This window comes from Vidua chalybeata, chromosome 2, assembly GCF_026979565.1.
Source record: "Vidua chalybeata isolate OUT-0048 chromosome 2, bVidCha1 merged haplotype, whole genome shotgun sequence".
In the NCBI taxonomy this organism is placed as follows: domain Eukaryota; kingdom Metazoa; phylum Chordata; class Aves; order Passeriformes; family Viduidae; genus Vidua; species Vidua chalybeata.
This window is the reverse complement of record NC_071531.1, coordinates 60,951,241-60,974,106: the sequence shown is the minus strand read 5'-3', so window position 1 is coordinate 60,974,106 and position 22,866 is coordinate 60,951,241. Positions and strand designations below refer to the sequence as shown.

The following is a 22,866-nucleotide window of genomic DNA, read 5'->3' as shown; positions in this document are numbered from 1 at the left end:
TCAAAGGCCAACTTTGCATTACTAGTCCGAGGGACTGCTCCCTGGATACCTTTAATAACTGAAGATCTATAACAATTCATATTTCTACGGCTTTCTACCGTATTTGGATTCCAGTCAGGTGGAGTGAGAGGCATCTTTTCTTCACCTCGCGTCCCGGCCCTATTCTCTTTCTCCCATGCTTTTGTGCCTGCAACCCGAATAAAGTGCATTTCCTCTGAAGAAAAAAGAATACCTAAAATAGAATTCATTTCCTCCCATGTGTATGTACTTGAATCTAAAAACTGATCAACTTGATCAGCAACTCCTATAGGATCTTCCAATAGGGGTTTAAGTTCTTTCTTAAAACTTCTCACCTCTGAGCCCATCAAAGGTGCATTTACAAAACCGATTCCCCCCTGGACACCTCCCATTGGAACCTCTCTCAAAGGTAATAACCTTTCTTCTGCTTCCTCCTTTTGGAAGCTCCTCTCAGCTTGAAATCTAGTGTTATAATGATGACTACCTGAGACTGCAATCCTCTCCTTCGGTCTTACAACTCTTTCGCACTCACAGTTGTGAGTTGCTGCCACCTCCAAGCTATTCTGTTGGGTTTGAATATGATTTTGTGTGGGAGGCAGAGGGAGGGTGACAGGGATGGAGAGAGGTATGGGAGAAACTACTGGGGTGGGGACTGTCGGTGAAGTCAGAAGAGTATGACAAGGTGTGGGTTGGGCAGGAAGGGATGCTGAAGGAGTAGGGTGGGGGATAGGTTGAGCAGGGAGGGGTCCTGAAGAAGTAGGAGGGGAAATAGGCTGAGCAGGGAGGGATGCGGGAGGGGCCGAACGGGTTCAGGTTGGATAGGAGGGGGTACTGGAGGAGTAGGAGGGGGAGGAGGAGGAAGATAATCCAATGGGTCCCATTTTTGCATAAATTCTTCTTTTCCCTCTTTTATTTCTTTACCCACCCTATACATTCGAACCTTTTTATCCCAAATTTCATTTTCCAGCCAACAGGCCGCATATTTGATTTCTTCCTCATCTAGTACTTCTCTTGAATTAACGTATTTATTTAAAGCTAGACATAACCATTTTTCTTTTGACCCATACCAAGGCCAATTAACAGGTCCTTCTTGAATGTTCTTTTGTGGCCATATTTCAATACAATAATGTATCATTCTTATCTTATCCAATTCCTTTAAATTTTTATCATGGTCCCAATTCTCTAACATTTCCCCCAGTGGACTGTCTTGTGGTATGTCCTTCAATTTCATTTTCTTAGCTTTTCCCTTGCGGGAACGCTTACTTGCACACTGACCCATAACTATAAGCGACTTGTATCAATTTACTGTGTAAACTTTAAAAGAGAATGACAACCTAGAAGGCTTTACAATAAAAAGGAGAACAACTAGAATTTAAACAGAAATTAATAGGAAACTTCATGGGAAAATTGAATACCATGGGAACCAAAACGGTAACTCGTGGGAAAATCGTATCTTGTGGGAACTAAGACTCAAAACAAACCAAAATGGCTGATCAGCCAGAAGTCTCCTCAGACTCTTCCGGTCTGCCTCCTTGATGTCTATCACTCACTCCCAGGCTGACTTCTCGAGGGGAGTACCTCAAAAGCAGCTAAAATGGCTTCTCTGAGCCACCAACATTCACACACACACAATGCCAATGACCTCAACTACCCAAAACAACAACTAAAACCTGTATACTAAAACAACAAAATGCCAACTCTTAAACTCAGCCTCACAAGATACTCTCTGACACAAACAGAAACTCTAACCCAGAGATATAAGCTGAGCAGACACCAAAAACCATCTACCCAAAGCAATATACGCCTCAATCACTTAAAACAAAAAGATTAGACAGAATACCACAAACAATACTGCAAAATACCAAATTGGTATTTTTGTGGTAAAATAAATAAAACAACACAGTATAATAATCCAATAATTAACACTATCAGTAACAACAGACAAAATAAACTTGATAGTATTGACCACAAAACTCCAACTAAAAACAAGTCACACATAGACAACTTATATAAACTGAAACAAAATTGTGTCCCTAACAGACAGGTTCTAAAACCTCCCTCCTACCCCTAATGGATAGGGGGACTTCTAGCTGGCGGCCTTCGCCCTCCCCAGCCCATCGCTGTGCTAGGAGGAATTTCCCCTTGACCAGCCCTCCTGGCCTAGGGTCCTACTCCCCTCTGGTCAGGTTCCTACTCCCTTCCCCTGCCAAAAGAGGGACAATCCCCCAACCGGTGGCCTCACTGCCAGCGGGTCTCCGGTTGAGAGTCTTTAGCCCACCCCAAAGGTCCTAGTTCCTCAAGATGCCCGGGACACTCCCCACGCTCACCCTGAGGAACTGCCCTTCAAGTTGCTTGAGCCGGTGGAACTCCCCTGCGTCCCCCCTGTCTGAACCAGATCAAGGGTCCAGCGACGTCCACCAGTGGAACTCCCCTGCGTCCCCCTTGTCTGAACCAGATCAAGGGTCCAGCGACGTCCACCGGTGGAACTCCCTTGCGTCCCCTTTGTCTGAACCAGATCAGGGGTCCAGCGATGTCCACCCTTCCCCCAGCCAGCCGCCCCAATGCCTGACACTGTACTGGGAGACCCGGTTCCGAAGGTCTTTCTACCAGGCAAGAAAGTTGTCCCAACCAAACCCCCACCTTCGGTTCCTTCGTTTTATTGGCCTCAAACAACCCCTAGGAGCCCCCACTACCCTGGGGGAACGGGAGCCTACGCGGGTGAGGACAGGAGAAAAGAAGGGTACTCCCCCTTCACCCACACCCAGGAGGGTCCCTCAGGGTTCCACACTCACTCCGATTTATTTCAATCGCTTCCCTCCATTCCTGGCTGGCCCCCTCGCGGGAGTCTGAAAACGCGGTACTAGGAGGTTCACTCTCACTTCGGGAGTCTGAGTTGCCAACCCCCGTCTCATTCACTCTCCATACATGAACGTACCCCCTTATGCCTGCCGCACTCGCAACACCTACCTGTGTGTTGCGAGCCCCGCTCCCTCTCGAAGGGCCTTCCCGGTCTGAGTTGCCATGTCCTCAGTCACCTCTCGGGTATAGCCAGCAACCGTCTTCGGTTTTGGAGAAATCCAAATCCGGGCAGCAAAAAAGCAGCTGGACCAGTCTTCCTGAACCTGTCCTTCTCCGGGACCGCCTCTGGGCCGTGGCTATCCCGGACGAGCCCCCAAGTTGTTAAAAACAGGCGAATCAGAGCCAGAGTATGTTAAAAAAAACAGGGCCTGTTTATTAAAATCAAAGACAACCGAGGACAAGGCCCCAAGATAAGCCCAGGACCTCAGGGGCAAGTCAGAGTAACAAAACATAACAAGTATCTGTGCACAAGACAGAGGGTGTTTCCTTGGATATAAAGTCCGCAGAAAGACCCTGGGTGGCCAGCACCCGGGGTTGTTAAAGCCTCTGGAAGCTGCTGATTGGTGCGTTCTTGATCCCTTTGTTGATTGGCCCTCTTTCTGGTCTTTGGTTGGTCTATAAACTGGTGCATTCCTGGCCAATCATTCTTGAACTACGAGGCACTATTGGTTGGTCGATCCCTCCAATTGCAGGCTGAACTGATGATATCACTCTCCGATGCACCTGGCCTCCTCCCCCTGATTGGCAACTATGCACACCCACTTAACTAATAGTACATATTTAACTTTGTGACAACTATGCACACTCACTTAACTAACAGTACATATTTAACTTTGTAACTCACAACTATTCACTACATTAACAATTTAACAATGCGTTACATTAATAGGTAGTTACGTATAACTCATTGGACACAATTTATCCATTATTACCCCCGCCTACTAAAACAAGTTTATTTATAACAGGCCCTTGGGATTTGTGGGTTTGTCAGAGGAAAGCTGTTTCCCTCCTAGCGAGGGGAGCCAGGGCTGTGGAGCTCGGGGCCCGCGGCACTCCGCCCGTGGTAGTGCAGTGCCGGGGCTGGGCTCAGCCCGCACACTGCCGCTCCTGGGTGGTGCCTGCTCCCCCGAGCTCCAGGCGGCCCCCATTCGTCTGCTCTTCCTCGTTGCAGGCATCAGAACAGGCAGTACTGTGGCTTTTCTTTATCGGTCTGTTCCCCACCCTGGGGGACTATGGCTCTAACATAAAAAAAATCTCCAAGATAAGTAGAAGTCCCCGAGTTTGGCTTCTCGAGAGACTTCAAACCAGCTGTAATCTTTGAAGGTCTTATGCCAGAGTCATATAGAATCTGTATAACTAGAATGCCTATAAATGCTTGAATCTCTGAGGCTGTGTGCTTCTAGCGATTAAGTTTATAGGTTTAACAGGAATCCTTGGCTATTTATTCTTGGAACCCTTGCAGTAGTACAGATGTGCTTTTTTACTCCTTTTCACTCTATAGTCTAAGTGTGAACTGCTTATTAGTTGTATGCTTGCAGTAAGGAGTTAATCAGTAAATGTCTTGGCTAAGGATAAACTCTAGAACAATTTCATTAACAATTTAGTCTATGCTGACAATCCAGAACCTTGCCCAGGTGTGTGTCTGTCTTGTATTGTGGCTGTCAATTACTTTTCACCAAGGCCTATAGTGACAGGGCAAGAGGGAATGGTCATAAATTGAAAGAGGGTAGGTGTAGATTGGACACGAGGAAGAAATGGTTTTTACCATGAGAATGGTGAGACTGGAACAGGTTGCCCGGAGAAGCAGTGGATGCCCCATCCCTGAGAGTGTTCAAAGTCAGGTTGAATAGGCTTTGAGCAACCTGATCAGTTGAAAGATATCCCTGCTCATGGCAGGAGGGACTATAAAATCTTGTAAATTCCCTATCCAGCCATGTTATGAATGTGGTTCTTTTGTTCTAGATTGCTCAAAAATTATTTTCTTGTTCTTTTAGTGCCTGCTACTTTGGTTTTACTTCCCTCTTAATCAATAAACCAGAAATTGTTAAATTTCTTTTTTTTTTTCCTTTGTATTTTTTTTCCAGTAGAGAAAACCATGTCAGGACGAACATCAACCTCAAGTCATGTTAGTGTAAGTATTCCTGAAATTGTCAGTATTTTATTTTGAGGCTGTGTGTATCGTAGGGTGTTCTGATTCATTCTTCAATTTGTTGAAACATGCTTTCTTGGGACACTGTTTATTGTGTTGGCAGTCAATACTAATGTCTACTGTTGTAGATTTATTTATACATTATAAGCTTAGCATTGATTATGTATAAACAGGATATTTTCAAAGTTATTTTAAGACCTAGGCTAATGCCTAAAATTTTAGAGTAATGTTAAGTAAGTAGAAAAGAGCTGCAAAACTGTGTAAAACTTCGTTATCTGCAGAGATGTACTCAGAGGCTTCTTATGCTGGTGTGTATTTTTTACTAAAATATCCCTATTAGAAGCAGCTTCTAGCAGTAGGAGTACTGGTGAGAACAAATGGTAGACATAGGAACTAGGTGTGATTGGGTGAGGTCTGGGTGATCTAGTGGTTTAGAAATAAGCTGTTTCCAACACTGTGTTTATGCACTTTCTCTGGCCTTTGCTTCTACAGGTGGGAACCTTCAGGAAAGTATTGCTGATTTAGATGAGTCTGCTGAGTGTGTATGCATATGTATGCGTAGAGTTAGTCACTTTTTATTTGGGAAAAGCTGAGGCAACTGCATACCTTGTGTTTAGCATAGATTCAGACCTCTCTTTGCCTGTTGACTTTGTGCTTGCTCTGTAAATTAATTGTGGGTGCTGTAAACCAGCATCTTCTTAATGAGTGCAAGCATTGGGAAGATGCTGTGTGGTGAGCTGGAAATGTTGCTGGTTTATGTATCTTGTGTTTTTTATCCCTTTCTGTCAGTTGTCTCTTCTTTTTACTGAGTCTGACTTTATCTGTACTTAATGTTGTCTGTTACATCATTACAGAGGTTATCAGAACCTCTTTAATTTTAAATGTATGTTAAAATTCTAGATAACTGTATGTTCTTTGGAATATTAAAACATAAGCTGCTAGTCAGGCAGCAGGTGGAGGTCTGAAGTAAGAGATCTGTTCCCAGCCATTACAGTGCAGATCAGAAATATGCATTCTGACTGATAAATGTGTTTATAGGCCACTCTAAAATGAAACTAACTAAACAAATTTGAAACAATCTCCTTGTAGAAGTTCTTGAATAAAAAAATGTTGTTTCAATCCTTCTGTGTTGATAGAAAAGGAAGGGAGGTACTTGTCTGAGAAATTGTTACCTGTGTGTGACATTTGTATCCTTTAGAGTTTGAGGAATCTGTTATTAAAGGAGTATTTTTTCAGTGTTTGACCAGCAAAGGGGGCCTGAGATACTGTATAGAAATTTGGGTCTAATTACATAAAACTTTAATCTTAGTTTCAAGGAAGTGTAGAGAAGGAGTAAGAGCACTCAGGATTGAGACTGAAGGATTGAAATATTATCTCATTATGGTGCAGCATGCTTTCTTATTGTCTGTCTGAAGGACTACCTGCTGAGCTAATGAATGCAGTTAAGGTGCTAATAATTAAGTTGTTAGAGTCACTGTTCTGGAATCCCTGCTTGTAATTTCATGTTACAATGCAAGGCATCTGGTGGCTTGCAAATCAAGTTCATAGGATGCTTTACAGTGTCCATTATATGGAGTAGCTTCAGCTTTTTCCTGCCTGAGCTAGATTCAGTTTTCTGAGAGATGTAAATGTTGCACTCCCTCTCTGATACATTCTGATCTGGCTGTATTTGCAATGTCAGGTTTTGCTTCTCAGGATGCCTGGAGCAATATCAATGCTTGCACTTTTATTCTTTCAGTTGGTATTTTGACTAGTTTAATTAACTGATAGGCGATATAATCTTCTTTCCTTGTCTTGATGAACTAGTACAAATTTAGTTTGATTATTTTTTTTTATTTTCAATGAACAAACCTACTTTCCTATGTATGATTTTTTTTCTGAACTGGTGAATTCATGTTGATTACTAACTACTTTCAATAATTACTTTCAAAATGCTGGCTCCATTTCTTTGGGAGTTGGCAATGACAATAGCTGATACCATTTTGAGTATATTAAAGTCTTTTTGATGCTAAATTATCATACCAAAATACTTGTACAATGAAGAACAATAATATGTAATTTTTCTTCATCCTGAACTTGTTCTTTTGAGAAAGCAAACCTGGTTGTGACATTCATCTTTTTTGTTTTCTCTTTATCATTCTCTAAGCTGAGACAGTTAAATTAGAATGTAAACAGATTAAAATGAACCAAGAAAACTGTGCCAGTGGATTGGTTGTCACCTTTTTGTCATGTTTGAAGATGTAAAGTTAATGAGATGGAGCTTTTTCAGATGGTACCTGTGTACTAGCTCATCATGTGGTATGACACATGATTTGGGATCAAGCATTAATGAGGAATACATTTCAAGTAAAGTCACAAGTCAGGGCTTCCTTTACAACTTTATTTTGCCCAGTTAAGACAACATTGTACATGGAGGTATGTCAGCTCATAGCACTAGTGGATAATTTAGTTTTACCATGTGTAGCATCATCTATTTTCAGTTTCGTATACCAAAGAAGAAAACAAACACCAAGTCAGAGGATGTCCAAGTTCAGTCCCCTTTGTCAAGGCTCCCAGGCTCCCGCCATTATGACGACCCTTTAAAAGAGGTAAAGAGAAGTTCTTCAGTGTAAAGTGTGTAGGAGAATGTTACATGAGGTTTTGGTTTAGTTTTGGAGGCTGAGTTTTTTCAACACCAAGTGCTGCCTTGTGACCAATAACTAATCCAGACTGTCATGAGAGAGACAAGTGTGTAAGTCTGAAATCTGGTTGCAAGCACACGTTTTCAGACATGGGAGTCCTAAATCATTGAAAAGCAGTTTGTCTTTGGGCGTAGTTTGAAACTATGTTTAAAATCATTGATTTAAAGGTAAATATGATATTTAATTTTTTTAGTTGATTGTCTTCTGACTGCTGAACTTTTAGGTTATATTCAGATCACTTACCAAACTTTTTGTTATATGGAAATAACCTTTACATTGAGTTTTCAGTTATCCAAGAGCTTAAGCTTTAAAGAGAATATATGAAGCACTCTATGCCTCTTGACAGAATTTTAGGTGCTAATACAGAAATAACTGTACTAAGAACAAAAGACTGTAAGAGTCTTAAGGTATATCATAACTGAGTGTCTGGATTATTTCAGTCACATATAGAAGTAAATATTTGCTTCTATAACTCTGTTCCAAATTTTGTGAGCATTTCAAATGTCAAGTGTTGGAAACACATTTTGCTACTCTTGTTTCCTTAGCTCAGCATACAGAGTTTGTTGCTGGATTTAGTGCTTTCAGAATCATGGGTCTGAACAAACAGACCTTCTCCCCCTCAGAGGAGGTTGAAAGGCGTATTGAGGTAAGGTAGGCATTTTTCTTGACTTAGAGCAGCAGTGCTAATGTGACCCAGGTCTCCTGGTAGGCCAGATCATTTGAGAATGCTGCAATAGAGACTCACTGTAGGGTTGTGTTCTCTACTGGTAATGCTCTCAGTGAGCAGAGCATCCAGTTGCAGTCAGGTTTTGAAATGGGAGGTGATGTCTCCTGAGGCTACAAGCAGCAACCTGTCAGATTCAGACAACACTTGCAGGAGTTCTTCCTGTATTTCTCTCTGCCTGTATAAAAAGGATGCTTTGAATGGTGAATTGAAAAATATTTTATTTCCTTGTTATTTCTTGGATGTTATCTAATTTTCCATTTCTTATTTTTCCTACCTATGTCTATATATATTTCAAGCTTTCCCATGTATTGGGGGATTTCAAATACTTTAAACACTGCCTAGTTTTTATGTTCTACTTTAAAAAACTTGGTTGTGAGTTGTCAGAGTTTTCACCATGTTGTTTGAAAAACTTTGTGCGGTTTTCAATGATTTGGCTGTACAGGTCTCTCCTGTGCTTGAACACCAGTGGTATGAGGTGAGCTAGGTGGTGTTTGAAGGCAGGAAGAGGGGAGAGGCTTGTCAAGTCAATTTCTTGCTGCCAACTTGAATAATGTGTTACTTTGCATTAGAGTTAGTCTTTATGGTAGTGAAAAGATTGATTTGGCATGTGCCTTTCAGACTTCATTAAAGTTTGTAGAATATGAATGGGCACGAACTTTTCAGATGCCCTTTCAAACCACACTTAGTCAAAAATGAAGATAAGTTTGTCTGCTTTCAGACTGAGTGCCATAATTTTCAAGCATCTCTTGGGTTTATTATATTTTGAATTTTTAAGAAATTAGGAAGATTAGAAGGAGGGTTGGAGGTTTCTGGATTTGCAGCAATAACTATGTTTTGGTGAGGCTTCATTTATTTAATTTGAAAATATAAGTACTTTCTTGTAAGGTAAGAGAATTTGGAAAAAAATGAAGTCTTGCTGTTCTGAGGTTTGCCACCTAAGTACCAAACCTTCAAATTGCTTTTCCTTCTCAGAATTTTGTATCTTTTCTATCCATATTGTAGCCTGTAAAATTTGCCTAAATGCACAGCGTTAGCCTCTACTTTCTACATCTTGTGTATTTGTGATTATGTGGAACAGGCCTAATATTAAAGTCTGTGTTTGGTATAGTCCCCCTTGAAACTGGGAAACAATGGAATTGTCCTGTTTATTTTTTCAGGAGAAAAAGGTTCTTTTCAAGATCAGGTGGTATGTGGATTCTTTAAATCAAGCAAATTAATTATTTGCAACATTGTTGTATACGCTTTTCATAACTTTGATATATTTGGTCAGTTGCATTGTTTCAGTGTCCCATTTTCCAAGTGCATTATCCATTATGACATATTCAGGTTTTTTTGAAATCTGCCAATTTTATTTGTTTTATTTCAGTGGAGATTAAGTGCCAACAACAGAAAGCCTTCCACAAAAGGAAAAAGGCAAAAGGATTGCAACAGACATAGCTCTAATGATGAAGAATCAATTGGGTAAGAAGTAATCTCAAAATTAGTTTACCTCTGTTTCCATATTCAGAGTTTCACAGTCTTTCTTGAAGATGAGTGTCTCTGGTCTCTAGCTAATTGTTTGTGTCATGTTTGTGTTCAAGCTGTTGGGTGGCTCACCTTCAGAGAATCATGCTTCAGTGGTCTAATGGTAACTGTAACCTTTCCTTTGTGTAATAGAGTGAGAGTGCTTACTAGAGGAATTACTGCCTGTTAACCTGCTTGGAGTCCTGAAAGGTGTTCATTACTCTCTAATTGTAAACTGTCATTCTAGCCCTAGATATCTTTAGATACGCAAGAAGCTCCTCAGAATTATTTTTCTCATCCCTTTTTATTCTGTAGTCCACACTCATTAGCCTAAGCTTTATCAATTCTTTAAAACAATTAAAATATCCCTTAAACAATATGGTGATTAGTAGTGAAAGGGAAAAAAAAAAATTAGAGCATTTTCACTTCTATGTTACTGTCAAGGCACTTAAGTAAATGAATTAAGACTGCTGATGTGCTACTTCTTTCTCTGTTGCCAAGAGCAAATATCTTGGTTTCTTTGAGATTATAGCAAATTATTGATAAGCTATTATAAGATAAAATCATAATCTTCAGAGTTGTCAGCTAGGTAATTGTTTTATCCAAGAAAATTGTGAAGCTGTTATTTCTGCAGTTGACAAATGGAAATAAAAAGGAAGAACTAGATTTATTAGCAGGAGCTGGGAAACATAATGACTTTGTGACAAAATGAATATGTTTGTCATAATGAAGCAGTTGTTATTCCCTAAATCACTTAATTCTAAATAAATGAATAAGCATTCTCTGCCCTGTTTTCTGGCTGCAACTAAACTTGCCCATAAGTGGTTGCTTATCAGGAGAGGCTGTTAAAAACAAAGTGCACAGGTAATGAAAATGCAGGTGATTTTGACACTGCTGAGTTCTGTAGGTTTGTGGTTTATGAATAGTCATTGTTTAGCCTGGTCTGTATATTCAGAATGCTTCAAAGTGTTGCAGGGAAGCCCTGGAATTGTAAAAGATGCTGAGTTTATTTTTCATACCTCCTTAGAGGCATAGCTGTTAGTTTACATGTACTTACCTCAAAATGCTTCTGTCAGTAACTTTTAACTGAAGGAGCAGCTCACAGGGTCAACCTAACAGAATTTAATTGCAGTTTGCTGAATTTTATTTATGTTTTTACATGGTTGATATGTGATATCAAGATATCCATCTCTAAAGGTCTTTCAGTAAACTTTGAACTGATCTTTAAACATTGAGAAGCTTGGTTTCTTTAAAGCTACCTTTAAATCTGTTGTGTATTAATTTTCTGTTTATTTCAATATGTAAGAGACTTTCAAATAGCATTTATAGGTGTTCCATAATTTTTACACAAAATTATACAAAATTTGTTATCCAGAAGTTAAAATTGCTTCTGTCAGTTGTGCTGTGGTGTGAGATATGGGGGTCTGTAGCAGCAACTGCAGCTGCTCTCACTTGTACAGCTCTGCTCCTGGGCTCGTGAAAGGTGAGTGTCAGGGGGTTTGTCTGTGATCCCAGAGAGGGCTCCTGGGTTAGTTCCCTAGTTAGGGAGGAAGGTAGAAGGAGTAATTAAATAAGATGTGTGCAGTTCTTTCAGGTCAGTATTTTAAATATTCAGTGAAATATGTGTTACAGCTGAATCAGGTGCTGACCCCATAGCAGTCAGGTTTTTGTGGCAGTTGTTTACATACTGGTCCCCCTTGCCCTGACAAGTGCATTTGGTCAGTAATAACCTCGTAGTCCAGCAAAGCATGTTTGCTGTTTGTGGGTCACTGACTTATCCGTTGGTGCAAGGTCAGGACCTTTAAGCTGAAGGAGGACAGTCGAAAGGTTTCCTCACAACAATGTTGTCAGTGAATACATCAATCAGCGATTCTCATTAATGATTGTGTATCATGTTATTCCTTTGGGCTCTGAAAGTTCAAGGAGCTCCTCGGCTGTGCATGTGCTGCAGAAGCTCAGATAGCTGAATACACATCAAGTTTATCAGTGGCTTTATTCTGTAAACACAGGACAGACCCTCAGCTTCTTTGAGGGCTGAGGGAACAACCCTTAAACAGTATGTGACATCCCACTGCCAAAATATTTATTTCCCAGAACCTGGGTTTACTAGTAAAAGAATATAGCCATGAAGTCAGTGGTGTAGACAATTAATAGTAATTTAGTCCCAAATGAGCCAGTAGTCTCCTTGTCTCATTTTGATCACTTTCTGATACAAATTTGAATGAATTGGAGACAGCAGTTCCAGCACTGGTGTGTGTACACAGTATGATCGTTGGGTAGGGAATCATATCAAGCAGCTATGAATATTGTGTGAAATAGAGGTCAAACATTTTTCCCCAAAGTAGTATAAACAATAGCTTTTGTTCCTGTGGTTTATAAGGTAGGATAATTGTTTTATTGCCTGTGAAAAGCAATATGAGACTTGCCAGGAGCAGCTAACAGCATTTTTCATAATATATTTCTTGTTTTTTCCATCATTACATGCATAACTATGTTTTCATTTCCTTTGCCTTTGTATTTTTTTCAGTTTTGGGGAGGTAGGTGAGAGACTATGGTAGGTACTTGTTTTAGAAATAGGAATAATTGTCTTTGGTTTTCCTTCACCAAGATGCCTCCAGTGTTACTGTTACGCAAATTACTTGCTGGGTCTGCTGGTGGGACTTGCTTTTAACGTATACTTTGCTTTTTTCTGTTGGACACTTACTTTACTTTAATATTTTGAAATGTCCTTTGCTTGAGTTGCTCACTTTATTCTGTGGACAATTTAACAGATAATTTAGGGAACTGTGTCCCAACCATTGTTTACAGATGTATGGGCTGGTTTAGGTTTAGACATTTCCCTGAATCTATTGTACTCCCATCTTAGTGAAATGATTTTCAAGAAACACTGCCAGAGGCCATAGCCCTTTTAGAAAGGGAAGACATTGAAAGCTCTTATGCTCCTCTTCTGCTGTGAAGGTTTGGTCATAACTGGTTCAAAAACTTCAGTCAAAACCTGGTGCCAGACCAGAAGCGATGCCTTAGCCTGGCGCTGACAAGTGTATACCATTGGCTTCCTTGTTTGTTGAAGTTCCTGTCCTTTGCACAGATTTCCACTGCAAAGCTTGCTTCATGGTATGTGTGTGTGCTTGAAATTATAAGATCATTTTTGCTAAAGTACTTGCCTAAAATCTATAAACCCAATTTAAATCAAGGCAATGGGGAACATTACAAATTCTGTTCCACATAACAATCAGTAAACCAAATTATATAGGAACCTGGAGTCTGTTAAGGTCTAGCCTGATGTGAGTGTGAGCAAGGGATGTCAGACCTGAATTTTCAAGGTGGCCAACAAACTTTAGGTAGTGAAATTCTGCTTCTGACTCCTTTGGCTCCTGCTGTGGACTTTTTCCGTCATTATGTTATTTAAACACTCAATGTTGGGATATTTTTTGGTGTCTTTACAAGTCTTGATCATGCATGGTCACAGTGTCTTTTAATTGTGTGTCCCCACTGGACTAATTATGTTGCTGTTTGAGCCTAAATTTAGTAAAATTTCATTGTGATATCATGTGTTTGAGAAATAAAAAGAAAAAAAGATATTATTTCTGTGAGGTGGAAGAGTGAAAACTGAAAGAATTGAAATCTGGGAAATTGATAGCCTTGGTTCGTTTTTAGTTGGGAGAGCTGAAGTGTTCCATAGAGAATAGTACATTTATATTGTGTCATGATCCCTGCAGTAATGATTTTAAAACATATTTTTTAAGAAAGAATTTTCTGGTTCACATCTGCATATTGCTAGGGCTTACTTCTATGACTGTTCTCTATTTGGAGGAAAAAAGATAATTTAGTTACTTTAAGGTTTGATTTTTAATTTTGAGTCTTTTTGGAGGAGGAGGGGAAATAGCTTAGTCTTTCATTGCATCATCTCTTCTGGCATCCCTAGAGCTGAAGTGACTTCAGTTCTTTATGCTTCAGTAACTGGCCCTATAAAGTAGTTTGGGTGTTTCTTGTCTTTAGGGAAGAATTTTAAAGCACAAGAGTGAATGTCTAGTTTCAAAAGATTACTTGAACAAATTTTCTTGATGAATTCTACCTTGAAATTTTCCTGAACTGCTTCAGTTTCTGTAAATTTTCTTAACAGCCTAATAAGTTCTTGTGTAGCTGAATTTTTTAATTTATCATGTTTCTTAAATATATATATATATATATATATTCTATATTTCCTTAAGTACTGTTTATTTATTTCTTATTTCTACTATACATTACATTAGACGAGCAACAAATGATATAGAAGTCTGGTTGCTATAAGCTCTTCTGAGAGCTTATGAACTGTTGTTCATGTGTGAGCTCAACATTTGAGAAGTCCAGAAGAAAGCTAGAACTTTTGATTTAGTGGGGATTTTAATAGGAAAATAAGTATCTTTCTTCCTGTGCTGAATCAAGAGCACTTGCCAGACTTGGGATGTGCTCACTAGGCTGCTCACTAAGTTGAGCTCCACCATTTAAGACATTCATGTTACTAAACTGACCCCCAGAACCCGTGTTCGCTTTGTAAGGTTTTCAGTAATTAAAGTATATCTGGAAATGAAACTCCAGTCTCTGGATCCTTAGAGTGTTGAACAAGCCTCTCTGACATCTGAGCACATTTTTGGAACACTTTTTTGCATTAGCATTCATAGACTGTGTATACAGAACTAGATGAAATAAAAGAAAGAGGAAAGCCTTTTCCAGACTGCATAAAACATTCTGGAGCACTACTGTGCTTTAGGTTGGTATTCAAATGAGACTGTCTTTGCACATGTGACTTCTTATTGCCTTCACAGAGCCAATGTTTCACTTGATAAACCCTGGATTGTTTTTCCAACAGCTAATTAGGACCAATCTGTTACATAACACTTTGTCCTGTGTCCATGCCCTTGGCATCAGAGTGTCTTAAGTGGGTTTTGAGGTTCTTTTTTATTGGTGCCTTTTCTTTTCTTTGTCTTTTGAGATAAAGCCTTAGCTCTTTTCCATCAGTTTTTCTTTGGCAAACTTCTGATCAAAGATCAAAGGAAACTGCCTTCACTTGAGCTTAAGTTACTTAGGTTTGAAAAGGAGCCATTTAGATTTATTATGCAATGTCTAGATAGTGGTATCCAAAGTGTGGTGTACAAGACAATTCACTGGGTTACAGGAAGGAAATATTTTTGTGCAATTACTAAATGTTTATATCGTCTTTATTGTGTTCCTTTTTAAATTTCTGTTTCTGTGTTTTATAATTACAGAATTGAGGTTGGAAAAGACCTTTAAGATCAACCTGTCACTAGTACATCTCTGTAGATTTTTAATAAAATAAACTTTGTAGAAGGTACATGCTCAAAATACTTACTGCTGGTAGGGATGTGTGTTTAAAACTTTTTGGAGACTGCTGGTCTGGGAAAGGTGTAGCAGAGCTCTAGGAAAAAGCAGCTCATGGCATACACATTATGGCATTCAGGGGTGCAGGTTCTCATCAGGTTGACAGTCATCCACAGCTTATGGGTAGGTTGTCCAAGCTGTGGGTAGGAACGTTTGTCTTTTCAGGTTCAGTGAGGGGTTATGTGTCTTGTGAATATGGTAAGTAACTAGGGAGAGGAAATCTCAATGTCAAGATTGAAAGAGGAAAATAAAAGGCTTATGTGGAACATCTGCCTCCAGTTCATTGTGGTTCACTAGCATAGCAGCTCCAGACCTTATTTTAGGTTCACGGATGTCTGTCCTTCAGCAATAAAAGTTTCCACGCTGAACCTGTATTTGCCACCAGGTACCATGTAAGCAGGCTGCTGAGCTGAATGCAGCATGTCAGTGGGACAATTACAGGTGCTTGCAGATGTAACCCAATGAGGAATAGCAGCCCTTTGCTTAAGAAATGTTCTGTAGCATGTGTGTAACAGCTATGTGAGTAGTAAGATTTTTTTCCTAGCTATTAAAAAGATTTGCTTTACAATGAGAACAATTTTTTTTTGTTATGCAAGACATGCAGAAGGAAAAAACCCAATTCTTGCTTCAGTAATCTTTAAAACCTAACAAATTAGCCTGAACTTCAGTGTCTTCATAGGACCAGTTCTTGGAAAACAAGTCCAGTTCTCAGAGGTTTGAAAATAAAGTAAATCCTTACAAATCATCTATGATCTATAATGCTTATCAACTTACAAATCATCTATGATCTATAATGCTTATCAACTTATAAATTCAATAAGCTGAAGTCCTGCCATTAGGTCACAACCACCTTATGCAGCACTACAGGCTGGGGAAAGGGGGGCCTGGAAAGATACCTGATGAAAAAGGCCGTAGTGGTTGTGGTCAACAGCAGGTGAAAATGAGCCAGAGTTTGCCCAGGTGGCCAAGAAAGCCAGTGGCACCTGGCCTGTGTCAGCAATAGTGTGGCGAGCAGGACCAGGACAGTGATTGTCCCCCTGTACTTTGCCAGTGGTGGGGCCACACCTTGAGTGCTGTACCCAGTTCTGGGCCCCTCATTAAAAGAAAGATATTGACATGTTGGAGCAAGTCCACAGAAGGGCAGTGGAACTGGTGAAGGATGTGGAACATAATTCCTATGAGGAGTGCCTGAGGGAACTGGGCTTGTTCAGTCTGGAGAAAAGACTGAAGGAAGACCTTATCGCTCTGTAAAATGGCATGAAAAGAGGTTGTGATAAGGTGGGTGTTGGTCTCTTCTCCAAGACAATAAGTGACAAGACAAAGGGACATGTACTCAAGTTGTGCCAGGGAGGTTCAGGCTGGATATCAGGAAAAATTTATTCACTGAAAGAGTGGTTAAGCACTGGAATAGTCTGCCCAGGACTCACCATCCCTGAAAATGCTCAAAGGCAAATAGACACGGCACGTTGCAGTGTGGTTTAGTGGTGGTATTCAGTTGAAGACTTGTTATCTTGGAGATCTTTTCCAACCCTTATGATACTGTAAGACAACTGTCCAAGTTACTGGCCATAATGCAGATTAATTCTTTATGTGAAGACTTCAGTACCAATCTAGCAGAACTACCAAAGTATAGATAGTTTTTTAAAGAACTTCAGTAGGGCATTTTTACTGACTTTGTAATTCATAATTCTAAGTAATTTGTTTAGTGAAATTGAATAGAAATGGAGCTTCAGGACTGGGAGATTTGTAATAACTTCTTTTTTCCCCAGCAAGATTGTAATTAATCTGCTATATGGGAAAAAATAATATTTATGGTTTTAAAATAAGATTACACAAAATGAGTACCTATTTTCATATCCTGCAAATGGTCAAGTGTACACTTTCAGAATAGCTTGTGAGGCCATAGTTACACCATTTGCAACATTTTGTGATAACATGATGCACCAAAATTTCCATTTCAGTGTTTCTGCACAGAACGTTTACCTCTTCAGAATGGCATATGATTTTGTTAGTCATTCATGCCAGAAGGAGAAACATTGAAAGGCTGTCCTGATCATAAGAAAAATTTGTGATTGCTCTTTTCCAAAGAGAATTGCTTTGTAGATTGCCAGGGCAATGACCTTAATTCTATAAGGAATGATGCACAGACAGCGAACTCACAGAATATCTTCATTGAATTCATGTGACTTAAAAAGTTCTCAGCACTTAACGTATGGTTATGTGTATGGCAGGCAACCCAAAGTTATCTTGACGAATGTCCTGAGGACGAAAATAGGAAGAAAATACACACAGGCGCAACCTAAAACTGGTGATAATTTTTCTGATGCTGGCAAGCTGCAGTCAGATCAAGCACCCTCATCATCTGCTGCCAGCATAAAGATATGGCAGATTTTAAACCCTACTCTCCAAAGTCTTTTTCTGTCTAAAAGGTATGTTGTCTTTGCCTCACGTCACTAAGCAAAATAATTTTCCTTGCAGTTATTTCTTCATGAGAAAGTGCTCTTTATTGTGCCACAGTTTCCTTGTTCATTAACTGTATTTTATCTCACTTCACTAAATTCACTTGTACCTGGTTCCTTTTGGTAATCACTGAGAGAGATGGTGCCAGGCATGCTTTAGTGTTTTTTCTGATCAAATGGCTTCTAGATGGTCTTGTACTGTCAAGACTAATTATTTATGGTTTAGCCATTGGATTCTCTAAATGTTTGGCTTTTTTTATTCTCATGTAAAGAATACACTTGAATTTAACTGCAGCGCTTTTCTAAGAGGAGATACCAAGGTGTATTTTCACTGTTACTGCTTTAGACTACTCATGAAAATAGGAAAACTGGCATAAATGATCAGAAGAAAAGCGTATCAAGTCTAGTATCTTCTTTGCAGCCCTGCAAGCAGTGGTCAGTTGTAGATATTCAGAGAAAAGTATGGCTGGAGTGAATTATTCTCTGGATTTTCTGTTGAGCTTTGGATGACAGACAGTTTAGGGGCTTCTTTATTGGAGTTTACATCCCGTCTACATATTCTTCAGTATTAGAATTTTCATCTTTAAGTTGTATCTCTTAATTGTTTATCCCCTGTGGGTCTCTGCAATCATGTCTGGAAGGTAGTCTCCTGATGAAAAGCAAATTTACATCTTGGTGCAAGAGGAGATCTGAGTGCTCTCCAGACATCACAGAGCCTGTGCTGGAGGATGAACAGAGACAACTGGAGAATTATGCAGTCAATATCCAAAAGACAGTGTTGTTCAAAACACGTTCAGAAAGGCCATAGCCTTACAACCTAATCCAAAATAAATTGCAATGGAGTGATACCATTTAAATCCCAGTCTGAGAAAGGAAGGGATTATGGGCTATACAACAAGCTGGCTGCTGTGTCATTGTATGGAGTTGAGCTGCTCTTACACATCATGTGCGTGTTCAAGTAGGAGTTGCATCTTTATATTTCTGCTTGGCTTACTTTTGATGCTTGTCTGTTTTAACACCTGGGGGTATTTTTCTGGGTCTTGCAATACTGCAGAGTGCCACCTCATATTTGAGGAGTGGAATAAAATCTAATGCTACCTTTTGTGTACAGGCTACTTTTCTACCTGTTCACTAAGTGCTTTAGAAAATTTGCTGTTTTACTGGAGGCTTCTTGTTCACAGGAAAATCAAGATTGCTTGTTCCAGAGATCTGACAAATGTGTATAGATACTGCATGAAAGCTGTTTAGAGATAAATATTTGCCAGTTTTTAAACAGTACTGCAGGATATGTTAGAGGCAAAGCAGTGTGCATAGTATCTGGCTAAGGTAAAATTACATGGCTAGTTTTTCTTACATTGGTCTTACCTTGTGTTTACCTGCTTTCCATGTACATTAATGGGATTATTTTTTATTTTTTGCCTCTAAGGGACTACAAAATTCTGATGTTTAATTACCAAGCCTTTAGGATACATGAATTTAACAAGAAGTGTTTCTCTAGATTGCAGTGCAGTACTTATGATTTACTATTATATGTATGGCAGGAAACCCAAAGTTATCTTGACGAACGTCCTGAGTACGAAAATTGGAAGAAAGTACATAGACAGCCACGTAATAATTGATGCAAATTTACCTGCTGCAGACAAATTGCAATTGGGTCAACTACCCTCATCAGCTGTTGCCAGCCTACAGACATGTCAAATCTTAAGTTCTCCTCATGAAAGTTCTTTCCTTTCTGAAAGGTATGTTACTCACTGCTGATTTTGCCAGTCTTCCTGAAATGACCGAACTTCACAATGGAAAAGAATTTCCCTGAAACAACTTTTGTTCTACCTTTTTTTTTTTGAATCAGGAGATCGGTTTGTTGAATGCAAATTAACGTGCTTCTCCAATGAGCCATTTTAACATTGCATTTGTTCTGGTTTGCTGGACCTGATGTTAAAAAGGCTACTTTTCTGTCTTAGAAGGAATTTCTGCTTGCAATGCATCACTGCTTTGATTCGGGAAGAAACACAAGTAATTCTAACATATCTTAGTTGGTTTTGTGTCCAGAACCAAAATCTTGCTTTCCGGTTGGTGTTAATGTGTTCTAGCATGATTTCAAAAACTTCTTTTGCAAAATATCTCCAAATTCCTCTCTGTGATAATTAATTTCTTTTCACATTAACCCACTGGTGGTGACAGTATTCCTAACAGGGTGGCTTTGGTTAAGGGCTATGTGTGTCCTTCTATCACTTAACATCTACTTTTCATCTTTTCTTCCAATATTTAGGTTGACTGAGCATCACGGTAATGTTTGACATATAAAACTAGCAGAAATCAGATATTAAGATTAGGTAACACCTGTTTTGGTCTAAGGTGGCAGTTGCATTCAAAGTAAGCTGCCTCTGTTTGTGTGTTACGACTACAACAGCATATTTTCCACAGGGAAAAATAGCAGGAAATTCCGAGGAAGACAGTAGAAAGATGAAGAAGAGAAGGATGATGTGGGTTTTTATTTTTGAAGGCAGGAGTAATTAAAAGTTCCCAAGTTAAAATAGAGAAAAGTCAGTCATATTCATCATTCTGATACGTCAATATATTAGAGAACTGAAATTAATAGCAATTTTTTTCCTATTCAGTTGCCCATTGCTGCTTAGATTAACCTGACAAAGCTGCAATTTAAATGAGATTTAGAGAGAACAGTTTATTAGGCTGTTTTAAAGTATCATATTTTTTGCTAATAATTTTCTGTGACTTAAGGCTGGCTGAAGTGTGGGGTGTTCATTTGGATTGTTGTGAGTTTAGGTTTTTGGTTTTTATTGTTTTGTTTTATTGCAAAATAAGACTAATTTTTCAGTATCTGATTTTTTAACTTTTTAAAGTTTTGGATGATGGGAGGTAGTGGATTTATAGAGGAAAACATGAACTCTTGTATTTAACGCTCTAAATCTGAGGGTATATCTTGTGTATTTTTTTCTGACTCATATCTGGAGCACAATATCATATATTAAGCACAATAATAGTTTGAGCTAGTAATTTTTTGTAGTAGTTGTGAACTCGCTTTAGATTTGGAGTGGTTCATTGTTTGAATGATTAATAATCTGTACCTGTGGCATGGTTTTCTAATGTATTGTGTAAAAAGCTTGTTATCAGGAACCAACATTGTGGTAGACAGGGACAGGCGAACGGAAGATCTCGGGATGTGACGGAAAGCTAGACCCTTCCCCCCTTCTTCCTGCTATAGTTAATCAATTACCCCTAAAGCATGCAGCCCCTCCTAAACTCAGTAGTTTTCCACTCCTTACTAACCCTAGCCAGACCCACCATCCCCTTCTGACGTAGTGAAGCCCCCTTGACTATTTAACCCCATGAGATAAGATAATAAACGCCATTTGACCATCCACCACATTGGTGTCTGTGCACGTCTGTGGCCCAAGTGACCTGGGGGAGGCCGGGTTGCCGTGCTGTGTCTCGAAACCAGGTCGCCCGCCTTCTCATCAGAAGGCGACACAACATTAGGATGACTTTTCTCCCTTCCCCAGTGACTAGCACTTTAGTGCAATTTGTAATAGATACAGTATGGAAATGGAGAATTGAGAAGTTATTTCAACAAAGTCATGGCTTGATCCTGGTCATGTGTCTGGAAGTAAAGTCAGTGCATTACATAGACTTGGCACTGATTCGTTTAGGGTCTCTTCTTCGGAGGAGAATAATAAAAGCTCCCCCCTTGTAAGTGTTATGCATGTATATGCACATGATCATACAGAGAGTCTCTTGTACCATCAGAGTAGCCAGAATGCATGCTTTTTATTGCTGAAAATTGTGCTAGTTCTGTACTGTGGAAATTTCAGATCAAGTTGAAGAATTGTGTGTCATCAGAACAGGGCAATAATAAATTAACTTATCTCTACCAGCTAGAACTTACTGCCAGCTCCATCTTTCCATTCTTGCTCTTTGTATTACAGAATTGGTGAATTTTTGTTGCTTTACCACAACCCAGTGTGAAATGTACTTATTTAAGTGAGCACTGACCTGTCAGTATAACTAATGAATTTGAAGTAGGTTTTAAATATAAAGAAAGCTAGGGTTTTAAAGTGTTTACAGTATTTATTTTTCATGGTTGTTAAGAACACTTCACAATATATATTGCCATAGCTTCATAAGTGATGCATATATCTGTTCAGGGGTGCATTTTAAACTGAATTATCAGCAAAGCTGGCATGGAAAATAAAATGAGTGGAATTTATGTATAAAGCAAATATGTTTAGGGAAATCTGTTAGCTGAAACAGCCCTATTCAGGTGCTTTCTGTTGTTAAAATCCCTGAATTGTGATGTTGGTGTAAAACAAATACTGAAAAACACTTGATTGTTTTGTATGGTCTTTTAAGACTGTCAACTCTCTAGAGCTGTTATGCATACAAATATTTTAGTTGAGACAGAAGTGTGTGTTCCAAAATAAAGTTTTCTACAGTGACCTGCCTAGTCTTTGTAAGACTGTCTTGTTCCATATACAGAATGAACAATAGAACTTACTGGAAACTACTTCTGTATCTGGTTCAATTCATTATTCTTTATGTATGGAAAGATAATCAGTAATTTTTTCACAGTGCTGATTACCATAGTATTGGAGCACTCCAGGAATCTTTCTCTGTACAGAATTCCTAAAGAGCACTGATAACTCCAATTTACAGATAAGTCACTAAAGAGTAGTCATCTGTTCAAAAAGTGTTCAACAGTTTTGGTTGTCTGGTTAGAGATGCCAAGAATGTTTTTTGCCATGGTGGGTGATCATTTTTAGGAGTTGAAGCTTGGCTGTCACTGATATCAGGTGCTGTGATGATCACTTAGCTCTTTGAAAATTTGAGACCACAACATTCTGAATTGAACACATTATGAAATGATAACCACAAAATCCATTTGGATTAAGTACTGTAATTCTTTTCTGTTTCTTTCTTTTGATGGTCCATCTCTCTCTGCCACCTTTAAAGTTACTGTTTCAGGCTCTTTTGAGCAGGAATTTCTATTGCAAATAATTTCACACAAGATCTTACTCAATGTATTCCATCACCAGTTCTGAATCTATGTTAACAAATATGGTGAGAATGTAGTAT

General features: G+C 39.2%; 1 protein-coding gene across 7 annotated transcripts in view; it reads left to right on the top strand.

The window, feature by feature from the left end:
- Positions 1-22,866, top strand: part of SENP7 (SUMO specific peptidase 7) — a 70,414-nt gene that overhangs the window by 23,651 nt on the left and 23,897 nt on the right. For 3 of the 7 annotated variants that reach the window (XM_053932192.1, XM_053932200.1, XM_053932177.1), the window contains exons 2-6: positions 4,962-5,008; positions 7,507-7,614; positions 9,801-9,895; positions 17,548-17,745; positions 19,317-19,514. In XM_053932192.1, the coding sequence (XP_053788167.1) occupies positions 4,973-5,008; positions 7,507-7,614; positions 9,801-9,895; positions 17,548-17,745; positions 19,317-19,514 (635 nt within the window). In that variant the 5' untranslated portion in view covers positions 4,962-4,972. The remainder of the gene's footprint in view (positions 1-4,961; positions 5,009-7,506; positions 7,615-9,800; positions 9,896-17,547; positions 17,746-19,316; positions 19,515-22,866) is intronic. The other 4 variants (XM_053932187.1, XM_053932210.1, XM_053932215.1 and 1 more) reach the window with 4 other exon arrangements.